General features: G+C 44.6%; 1 protein-coding gene across 1 annotated transcript in view; it reads right to left on the bottom strand.

Annotated features, from left to right (window-relative positions):
• Positions 1 to 205: 205 nt before the first annotated feature.
• Positions 206 to 11,538, bottom strand: part of Iqca1 (IQ motif containing with AAA domain 1) — a 110,826-nt gene continuing 99,493 nt past the window's right edge. The window contains exons 18-19 of the mRNA XM_040753052.1: positions 6,277 to 6,515; positions 206 to 811 (exon numbers count right to left, since the gene is read on the bottom strand). Coding sequence (XP_040608986.1) covers positions 689 to 811; positions 6,277 to 6,515 — 362 coding nt within the window. The 3' untranslated portion in view covers positions 206 to 688. The remainder of the gene's footprint in view (positions 812 to 6,276; positions 6,516 to 11,538) is intronic.

Genomic DNA, 11,538 nt, shown 5'->3' with positions numbered 1-11,538 from the left:
CATTCCCTACCCCATTTTTATGTTGTGGTTTTTGCCAAGTCTTTAGACTACAGAGGTCAGGTGGCCTCTAGAGGTCAGCCATTGCAGTGCAGGGGTCCAAATATCAGAGGGGGCGGGGGCACCCCACTTCCTGAGTCTTATCCACATGTGATAGACTCCACAGTGAAGACCTTGCTTAGCTCCAACAATCAGATTACCAAGTCAATTCAAGGACAACAGCTTTATTTCATTATGTGATATTCATTACTACTGCAAATAATTAATGTATTAAAATATGTGCAATAAAATATACAATGTGCATGGGTTAATAAACAGCTAGTGTACCAACAATACAATCATGGTGCTCTCATCACTGAGAGACCTCCCTAACACGGTATAGTCTTGGTGCTCATACTGACAAGTGTGTGAGTTGGGGAGAGTGCAGGGTATGTAGAAAGAAAACTTAAATTATAGACAGACGTTTCATGAGTTAAGGAACAGTGGCAATAAATAGAATTGGCTGTTAAGGACACCTCGCTTGGTATCCAGCCTCCTAAAGGATGGCCGAACAAGCGAGCAGTGCCTGGGATGGCTGCTTGCATCTTAGCTTCTCCTTGGGCTTCCCCAGGTGGGCAGGGGTGAGCCTCTCCCCGATGACCTGGGGCCATCACCATTTCAAAGATGCTCAGGGTAGCTCCTAAGGAAGAAATTACTTCTTCTTTTTCCCCTTTTTCCCTTTCTTTTTTCCTTTTTCCTTCTCCTTTTCTTTGATGCCATTGACCGATAGCAACATCATTCGTTTTCTCCCAAGAGGGGTTTTTGCATACCAGTTCTGAAATGAAGAGGTGTTTAGGAAATGATCAGACAACATGAATATACTGAGATAATCCTGGATGTAAAGATGAATCTGCTAGGAAGGGGACAGTAGGTGGCTGTGAGACACTGGGCATTTAATGTGTGTTCAGGACAAATGTCACATTGCATTTCTAGCTTGGGTTTCTGTGACTTAAAACTTGTCCTCAGGTAGTTAGTAGTTCTAGAGAACCACATACCAACTTCTACTTTCAGTCCTGTCTAATTAAGACTGCCCTGAGGATGTGGCTTTCCTGGTAATGTGCCCATTACCTCACGTGAGGTCAGCCATTAGCAGCTCAATTGGTAGACATGTATGACCACAGGCAGTCACCCAACTGTGGAAAACATGCCACTGATAATATTTTGTTCAAAACCAGAGAAACATTTCACTTTATAACCTTACAGATAACCTTGAGAAATTATTATATTGCATGCTGTTTATCACTTTACAATTAAGTTAAAAAGATTTCTCCTTTCCTCCTTTGCCCTTCTCTTTCTTGTGTGTGTGTGTGTGTGTGTGTGTGCCCACATGTGTGCAGGTACCTGGGTAAGCCAGAAGAGGGGCATCAGATCCCCTGGAGCTGGAATAATAGCAGTAGTACATGACCTGAACCATACTAGGGAACCACACTAGAGTCTTCTGGAAGAGCAGCAAGTACTCTCCTGAGTGCTCTCTCTCTAGCTGTAGTTCACAATTTTACATGCCCCTTGTACACTTGTGGGAGGACTTCTCTAGGAAGAGTATACAGAAAGTGAATTCCTGCTGGTTACATGACATGGACCAACTTGTTTTTGGTGAGTGGGAGATTATTTCAGTCATTTGTCTCAAAATGTCTTTGCTTTCTCCTGTCACTTGGGTGTTAGTTTAGCTGGGTATGAGTGATCATTTTTTCTTCTCAACACTCTGAAGGTATAACTTACTGTTTCCTGGAATCTCTTGCTGTTGAAGAGAGGTTTGAATGTCCATATTGTTTCTTTGGGGCAATGTAATAGTTTTTAAGCCTTGTTTGTTATCTTGTTCTTAGACTCCTAATAATGGACAAAGATGGATTTGCTTCTATTTGTCTGTTTGACTGCCTAGAATTTATTTTTAATCTGATACCTTATGCTTTTAATTTGGGAAAAATTTCTGGAGGCATTACTTTAGACTTATTTTGTGTTCTTTTCTTCTGAGAATTCTGTTAGTTGAAGATCAACTTCTTTCAATTTGTATATTTTAATTTTACTTTTATTATAGATGTTCTCTGTTTTATTTTTCTGTGATGCCTTTTTAGGGTAACTCCCCAGGATCGATTTCCAGTTCTGTGATTTTCTCTTCAACTTTATCTACTATAGAGTTCACCCTTCTCTTAGTTTCTGACATTTATTTAACAACTATACATTTTAATTTACAAGCATTGTTTTGTGGTTTAAAAAGACAATTATCTCTTATTATTTAATTTAGCTTTGTTGTAAAAGTGAACTTCTAGTGTAAATCATATTTTCACTTGAACATTCATATTTTCTTGAACATGTAATTATATGTATTCAAACCATTTTGTTATATTGTTCTTTTACATTTTTTTAAATTATTTTTTAAATTGTAATATAATCACATCATTTACCCTTCTCCTTTCCTATCTCCAAACCTTCCCATATTTCTCTCTTTGGTCTCTTTCAATTTCATAGTCTCTTTTTAAATTAATTGTTGTTACATAAGCACTATATTTTCTACAATATATTTTTTTAATTTTCAAAATTTTTAATTTAAATTAGAAACAAGCTTGCTTCACATGTCAATCCCAGCTCCCTCTTCCTCCCCTCCTTCAACAACATTTTCCTATTCTGCTTTTCACATTCATTTTAACAGTTTGTGGTTCCTGTCCACCTGAAGGTTACATTTAGTGGCTCTTATGTCTAAGCAACAAATAGCATATTCATTTAATTTTCACTTTAATGTCTATTGTTTTCTAGTAGTAGATATTCTACTTGTTTCTTTTTCTCAGGTATATGTGTTTTCTCCCATGTAATGTTTCTGACTTTTTATAATTTAATCATACTTAATATGTAGTATCCCTCAGATTTTCTGTAAGTTCGTAGTGGTCCCAGTTCTGTTACTGATATGTGCTGGGCCTCCCCATGCTATTCCATTCTGGGTTATAATGCTTTTTTATTATGAACTTGTTTTCATCAGGTGTCATGTTTCCTGTAGGAATCAGATGTCCCTTGACTTGAATGCACTTCCACACAGAATGCCTTTTCTTTTTGCTTTTGATAACGACTTCAGAGGTTTCAATGATCATATACTTTTTGAAACATATTAGCATTTCAGGTTGAGATAGATTCTGGTGCCCTGGAGTAGTGTTGATATGGATCCTTGATAGATAATGTGCAGGCAAGGTGTTCAATATAATATAGAAGACTTATTGAACAAACTCTCTGATGCCACCTGGAAGCATCCCAATTCTATGCAGGGCCCATTTTGCCATTTCCTCACATATGTGTATCTTATGCTCCTAGGACTCAGCTAAATGCATTATCTCAGAGGCTAATACCTGTCTGAGAGTTATCTAAGGACCCCTGTATCCTTCTCTTAGCCTTGGCTCCACTTCAGTCTGAGTCCTTAATTCTATGGCTTAGGGTCCAGCTAATGAATGTGGTCTTGGAGTCAGTCATGAACTGCAGCTTTGCTGCTCTTGGTTGAGTGCCCTGCAGTTATCTGTTTCTTGTATTGTTTTCCTTTCTTCTCTGTTGTTTCAGAAAATTACTTAAATCAGTACTCACAGCAGCATCTTTAGGACCTCACACACAGTTCTGGAATGATCCCACCATCTGAGGTCAAGGCATTGGTAGGACTGTGCACCTCTCTGGAGACCCCGGAGGAGAGGCTGATCTCTTGCCTTCTGCTGCTTCCCCAGGCCCCTGCTCTTCTGGCCTGTGGTTCCCTGTCCACCCACAGGCTAGTGACATTGGGCTAGATGCCAGTGAGTACCCCTCCAATGGCCCCCTCTCACTCTCCTTTCTGATCTCCTCATCTACTTTCAGGATTCCATTGAACTCACTATAATAGTTTAGGCTGGTCTGAAGATATTAGGGTCAGCCTACAGTAAGCTTACTCTCCCTTTGCCTTGCAAGTTCTGTGTACCAAGCTCTTTGAGAGACTCTTACTTACCCACTGTAATGGTTTGAAAGAAAATGACCCCCAAAGGGAGTGGCACTATTAGGAGGTGTGCCTTTGTTGAAGTAGGTGTGTCCGTGAAAAAGTGTGTCGCTGTGGGGGTGGGATTTGAGGTCTCTTTTGCTCGAGCCTTGCTCAGTGTGATACTCCATTGACTTCCTGTTGCCTGCAAACTATTTCTCCAGCACCATGTCTGACTTCAGGCCACCATGTCACACCACGATGATAATGAGCTAAACTTCTGAAAATGTACGCCACCCCAGTTAAATATTTTCCTTTGTAAGAGTTGCTGTGGTCATGGTGTCTCTTCACAGCAATAGAAACCTAACTAAGACATCCACCACACCTCTTTATGGATCAGGCCCTCTCCTCATAAAATAGAAGGTTATGAGGTCTAAATGATTATATCATCCATAACATTCCACGTTTCTTCCACCACATCCAAGGAATGGGACAGAATGTTCTTAAGGAGCTATGAGGTCAGCAGATACATTCTCAGAAACACAGTTCGGGAAAATTTATGGTTCAGATTGTGCACCATGTCAGCAGTGGTCATCACAGTATCTAGTGGTGTGATGACATCATCCCATCTGTTCAATAAACAAGTCACCAACAAATCTATGAAACATCTACTTGGGGCCAAGCATTGCCCTAGCTGCTGCACTAATGACTGGGGAATAGGCTAATGGTGGAGAAATGATTTTATTTCTTTAGAAATGAACAGGATAACTAACTCCACCAAGAATGGAGACAAGGGGCATATGCATTTTTGCCCAGAGTCACAATCAGCCCTCAAACACCCTAACTCCTAGATAACAATTTGCAAAGTTAAAAAATAACAGTTTTAGGTTTTAACATGCTAAACCACATTCCTCAAAATAAGGAGGGAACTCAGTGTTTTAGAAAGGGGTGAAAAAGGCAGAATTTCAGAAAAGATTATATCACTGGGAGATAATGAATATTTGTTAACTAACACAGTCAATGCATCATAATGTTAAATTAAACAGCTAACAGGATAGAATAAAAAAAAAACCTCAAGTGCTCAACAAACTGGCTGAAGCTGAAGTTTTCTTTTTCAGTTTTGTTGGGGATGACAAAGCATAGCAATGGGCCAAACCCAGCCTGTTGTCTGTCTTGCAAAGAGTTTTTTTGGAAATCAGCCACCGTCATTTGTGTACACTCTGTGTAAGAGGTTCTTATGTTATGATTCACAGGTGGCCCAGGCAGCAAGGCTATTAAAGCCCAACTTATCTCTGGGTATTTTCTTTTTCTCTTTCTTTTTTTCCTTTTTGGAAATTTTTTTTGAGACAGGGTTTCTCTGTGTGTAGCCCTGGCTGTCCTGGACCTTACACTGTAGACCAGGTTGGACTCAAAGTTCACTGGCCTCTGCCTCCCAAGTGCTAGGATTAAAGGTGTGCCCCACTATTGCCCGGCTCTCCCTCTGAATTTTTGCAGGAAGTGCTCACCACTCTCCAGCTGGGACACTACTACTGGGACATTATTTTTACTGTTTCTCACCGAAGCACTTGGGACAAAGTAGGAAGTTAAAAACAATTTTAGGCTTGATGGGAAAGTAATGCATTCTAGAGGAAATTTGAGCAGGCTCTTGGAGGTGAGAATCTTGAATGAAAATTTGAAGCCTCCTTTTGGTGACAGTGTGACACTATGGTGACCTTCTTTGGCACAGGTAATGCGGGGCCCAGACACTCACCCAGCCCCTGCTTTGACAGCCATGGCAGGCTGCAGAAAAGACTCAGCAAGACGTAGGCCCCTGACTCAGCAGCATGTGCTGAGATCCTGGACCTTGCCTGCACTTTCCCTAATTACTGGGAAGAAACTGCCAGATACTCACCATGTGGTAAGGAACCAATCGGAAGTTAGCTGGTGGGGGAGAAGTAGAGAGAGAGCAGGAGGAAGAGGGGTTGATTTGTTTGTGGTAGGCAGGGCCTTGTACATTCTAGGCAAATGCTGAGCCACTGAGCTCCACCTCCACATTCCCAGCTCTGAAATCTGTGCCTTTGAATCCTGAAATTTGGCTGTTTATAACTCTAGAGGTAAGGCCACAGATGACAGGTTTTTTTGAGATCCAAAAGACACGTGCTCTTAAAATAAAATTCACAAGACAAACTGACCGAGGTGTAAAAGATTTTGTGATCTCAGAATGGTGAATTTCAAATTTCCCTGCATGTGGTAGGACTTGAATCTATGGAACCTGGAAGCTGGAGGGGAGAGGATGTCATGTGACCAGTGTTTGTCTAGGATTTGGCTAGCAGGGTGTTCTTTACCTTGAAGCTCTCTTCTTCCTCTTTGTACACTGGGTTCATGGTGGTCATCATGGTGATGAACTCGACGGCGGTGAGCGGTTTGTGAGACTGCTGCCGGACTCTGCGGTCCGTGAGCACCTCCTTGACCACTTTGACGATCTGCCCTTGAGTGAAGCCATCAGTGACTTTAGACAGGCAACTGATGTTCAAGGAGTTGGTGAGCACACCTCCATTGCGGAGAATGATTTGTTTCCACAGAACTGTCAACATCCAAGACAGTGGGAAAGATGGAGAACAAAATTATGGCAGAGTCAACAACACCAGTCAAGGTCTCTACTCATCAAGAGAGGAATCCTCAGAGAAACCCACCCCAGTTGGTCTGCAATTCAAATGAGCAGACAGTTGAATCGGCTAGATGCATCTCCTCTGGGGACTTTTCCAGTATTGGAGATGCATACTGGAGACCCACAAGTCTGTCGTTCCACTCGGGTCCCTTGTAAATTCACAAAGAAAAAAGAAATCCATATGGTTTTAATATGGCACCTGTAAAAATATTTAAAAACTTCCAAGATGGGAAATTCAAAGCTCATCAGAGTGTCATGTTTTCCCCATGAGTGTGGATAAGCGGGAGATGCGTGCCTTTCTCTTTTTAATTATGAGGTTCATTTCTTATATTATCATTGTAGCTGGAATAGGAACATAGATTCCCAATTTTTATTAGTTGGTGCCAGGCTGCATGTAGCACCTATCAGCACCACACACTGGATCAAACAGCAAGTTTGTCTTCTTCTCCCCCTACCCACTCCCAGTTAGTACTCTGGCTGACTGCAGCCCATCAGATGGGTGTGTAGAAGGACACTTCTATTGGAGCACAGGGACCCTGTAAAAATGAGTCATAAAATGCTTTGTGGAGCTTAACTTTAGAGACAAGTCAGTGCCTTGTATGATCTCCACAATAACATCATGTCCAGCAAGCTATGTTCCTATTGCTCAGGGAGTTTCAAGGGGATCACCGGGGCCTGCTGTTTCCAAACCCGGCTGGGTGAGGAGTTCTGTGACTGTCTTTCTCTTCATTGGGAATGTCTGGTGAGACCTCAGAACATTTTAACTTCCCCAAGGAACACCAAAACTATATTTTAAAAATGGCCACTCTAATGGAGATCTGATGATTGGGTCTATTGGTCTGGGGTCCCTTCTGGGCCTATTCAATGACTCCATGAATCCACTCACTCAAAGCAGCCAAGATGTAAAGTTCTGCTTGCTACAATGAGGGATGACATGGCCGAGGGAAGACCCATGACTATGTTAGGGAGCACCACGGCCCAGATAAGAATTACCCAGTGTTCACCCCTAGGTTGGGTGTATGGTCCTTGAATGAGCCAAACTGCTGCAGCATGAAGAAAGATGTTTTTGGCAGCTTGTGGGGGAGCATACAGGGCCATGGGGTGCTCCTATTGGCTCAAACAACAGCCAACTTGTTGGAATTCTACTGTCTTTAGTGTGTTTATTGGGGATGGAACCCCAGTTAGTACTAGTGGGAGAAGAAAATAGAGCAGTGTACCCGACATACTTGGAAGTCCCAGCCTGTGAGAAGCAGGGGCTTCTCTGTACCTGCATTACTGCTGTTATTCAAATTATTAACATTGCCTTCAAGTTTCTTAACCCCACCCCCAATCATCAACTATGAAACACAAACCGCAGAATACTTGTGTGTGTGTGCATGTGCGTGTGTTTAGAGACAGAACATACATAGCAAGCCTATAGAATTTTCATCCAAATATAAACAGCACAGCATCCGAAATCAGAAAACACAATCTCCAGCAAAAATGGCAGACAGCAGCCTCAACTAGACAACAGTGTCACTTGCAAACAGCTCTGGCTTTTGCCCAACCATTCTCAATCTATAAAAAAACACCAGTGGTTTCCAGTGGTGACTCTGGCATGTGAGGAGGGGAGAGTCATAGGTAGCCGAAGCCCCAGCAGAAGTCAAGATGGGCTTCAGTCTCCATATACATAGGACCGCATGAGGCGGAACTGTCCGTGGGTGGGCAGTGAGAGTCTGGACGCCCCAGACACAGAGCCTTCATACTGTCTCTGCCACATGTCAGGTAGTAGTAGGTATGGCCTTGGATGTTTCCAGCCCAGACCATCCAACTGCCTCTCTCTCCACCAGTGAGGATTCACTAGTCATGGAATGCAGAGTCTGGTGTTGCCAGGAATGTTTCTTATATACAGAAACCAGACTTACACACACACACACACACACACACACACACACACACACACACACCATGAGAACAGAAGGAAGACTATCTGGAGGGAAGAAAGGGACCAGTCAGTGGGGGTGGAGGGGGACTGGAGGGTGGGGGAGGTTCTTTAGCAAGCTACAATGATACAGCATGACAATGTTTTCATGAAATTCACTATTTTATATGGCAACTAAAAATCATTAAAAAATAAATGCTAGAATTTGTGTAGCACTGTTCTGAAAATTTCTCAATGTGCACACCTTGCAGACAGTTCAAGAATCATCACCCTGAGTGGAGGCATAATGTGGATGAGAGGGGACTTGTCCTCCTGCCCACTGTCACCTCAGGGCCAGGGTGGATGAGAGCAGAAGCCTGATTTCCACCTTGTGGTTGACGAGTTTGATCTGTTAACCTTTAAAAGAATGTGTCTTATGGGTGTGACGGCACATGCCTCTAATCCCATCATTTGGGTGGGATAGAGGCAGGCAGATCTCTGGGAGTTCAAGGCCAGTTTGATCTACACAGTGAGTTCCAGGCCATCCAGAGCTGTCTCAAGAGAAGGGAAAGGAAAAGGATAAGGGGAAGAGGAGGAGAAGGAAGAGGAAGAAGAGGAGAAGGAGAAAAAGAAGAAGGAGAGGAGGAAGAGGAAGAAATAATAATCTGTGGTGCTTGGTGCTACTGGAGCCACTGTCCTCAGAACCTATGGAACCTGGCATAGAAAGTCTCAGCTGAGACAGGAGCTCCACAGTGGGCCCAGGCCTGGCAGGAAGCTGGTATGACGGGGGAGTGCAGACGGGGCGGAGCTAGTGTGGTGGGATAAGGGGCGTTCTGGTGGGGACTCCTGTGTGTGTGTGTGTATGTGTATGTGTGTGTGTGTGTGTGTGTGTGCACATGTTCTCACCTGCAGAAGCCAAGGTTGATGTGTGTGTGTATACATATTCTCACATGCAGAAGCCAGAGGTTGATGTGTGTGTATACATGTTCTCACATACAGAAGTCAGAGGTTGATGTGTGTGTGTGTGTGTGTGTGTACATGTTCTCACATGCAGAAGCCAGAGGTTGATGTGTGTGTGTGTATACATGTTCTCACATGCAGAAGCCAGAGGTTGATGTGTGTGTGTTGTGTGTACATGTTCTCACATACAGAAGTCAGAGGTTGATGTGTGTGTGTGTGTGTACATGTTCTCACATGCAGAAGCCAGAGGTTGATGTGTGTTGTGTGTACATGTTCTCACATGCAGAAGCCAGAGGTTGATGTGTGTTGTGTGTACATGTTCTCACATGCAGAAGTCAGAGGTTGATGTGTGTTGTGTGTACATGTTCTCACATACAGAAGCCAGAGGTTGATGTGTGTGTGTGTGTGTATGTGTTGTGTGTACATGTTCTCACATGCAGAAGCCAGAGGTTGATGTCCGATATCTCCCTCAGTTCCTCTCCACCTCATTCCGTGAAACAGAGTCTCTGTTTGAACCCAGAGTTCACTGAGTTTGACCAGGGTTGCTGGTGGGCGGGTGGAGTTAGGGAGCCCCTTGCCCCTGCCTCCCCAGAGCTGGACAGCAGGTGTGCACCACCACGCCCAGATGCGAAGTGGGAGCTGGGGGTCCAAGCTCAGGCCCACACGTAGGTCAGCAAGCATTTCACTGCCTGGGCCAGCGCTCCAACTCCATCATGGGCTTCCTCTTTTGGAAGGGAAGGCCCCTCACTGCAGACCAATCCATATTCCCCTTCCTCTGTGGAGAAGGGGAAGAATCTGGGCCCTGCCAGCTACTTTAGATGGCTCCAACTGGCCCGACCCTGGCTGGGCCGGCCATGACATAGTATCTTAACATTTATTTTATCTTGTGCTTCATAGGTGAAAGAGTTAAGTGATATGATTTGGGTGAGCATCTGACCCCCAGGGGCCTTGAGTCCCATACAAATGTGAAGGCATTGCCTCTGCTTTCATCCCAAGTGGGTGGGGCCTGTGATGAATTGTGTAATTAGCCAGGTAGACCCTGGGGAAGAACAGCTAGGGTGAAGCATTAGGGTGGCTTGGGGGGGGGGTTCCTGAGGACCACACGAGGCATTCATCAACCTGGGGGCGGTTTGTACAGTGGCTTGATTTGGGGACCAGGCAGACACTGAGTTATGTTTGGTAAGCTTTTCTTCTAGCCTCCTCCAGCTGCCTGCTGATCTCCGCCCACACCACCCCACTCAGCCCACTCAGCCCTGTGGCAGGTGTGTGTGTGTGTGTGTGTGTGTGTGTGTGTGTGTGTGTTCATAAGCCTCTGGAGCTCTTGCTGCTGGTAGATAAATGGCCGAGTAGTGGCCCAGCCGTGGATTTGCAGCCTCCCGCAGGGCTGGCGGAAACTGCTGTGATCACCTTGGAGGCGGGATCGGTCCTTCTCTAAGACAGATGTTCTGTTGCACTGATAGTGAAAGCCTCAAGGTCCCAAGGGGAACACCCACAGTATTTATAACAACGGCAAAAATGGTGGCCAGACAAATCACTACTGGGAAGAAATGTCCGCGAAGCAGGCCCATGGTGGATGTGCCCTGGGCCCAGGAGAGGCACTTTGTCTTCTCCACTCCGGTGATGAAGCCCGAACACAATCAGGGGAGAATCTATAGTATGACCTGAGCTCTTGAAGATGCCTGGCATTTTGTCACAGATTGCAATGGCCTGTGATGTCAGACAACAGAAGCCACTCAGTCCCAAGACAGGCCTCATATTGTAGTCCCTTAAAGTGAACACCCCATGTCCTTGCAATAAATCGATGTAAAGTAATGCAATAAAAGAAAAGGAAAAGTGATGAAGGGGGGCCCTGAGAGGAGCACGGTCTTCTCTGCAGCTCCGCATGGCACACTCTTCTCCCTGCTCCCCACAGCACAGCCCTTCAGTTCCCACCGTCTCTGCCTGGCTCCTTGATGCTTCATATCCTCCTTTCCTGCCAGGCTGCCGGCCACACCCACCAACCCACCTTCCCTCTGGTCTTTTGGTCTGGCTGGCTATGAAGAACACAGTGACCCTACGTGATAGACAAGCCCTAGGTGG

Source organism: Mesocricetus auratus, unplaced genomic scaffold (assembly GCF_017639785.1).
Source record: "Mesocricetus auratus isolate SY011 unplaced genomic scaffold, BCM_Maur_2.0 Super-Scaffold_100010, whole genome shotgun sequence".
Taxonomy (NCBI): Eukaryota; Metazoa; Chordata; class Mammalia; order Rodentia; family Cricetidae; genus Mesocricetus; species Mesocricetus auratus.
This window is presented reverse-complemented; position numbering and strand designations above follow the sequence as displayed.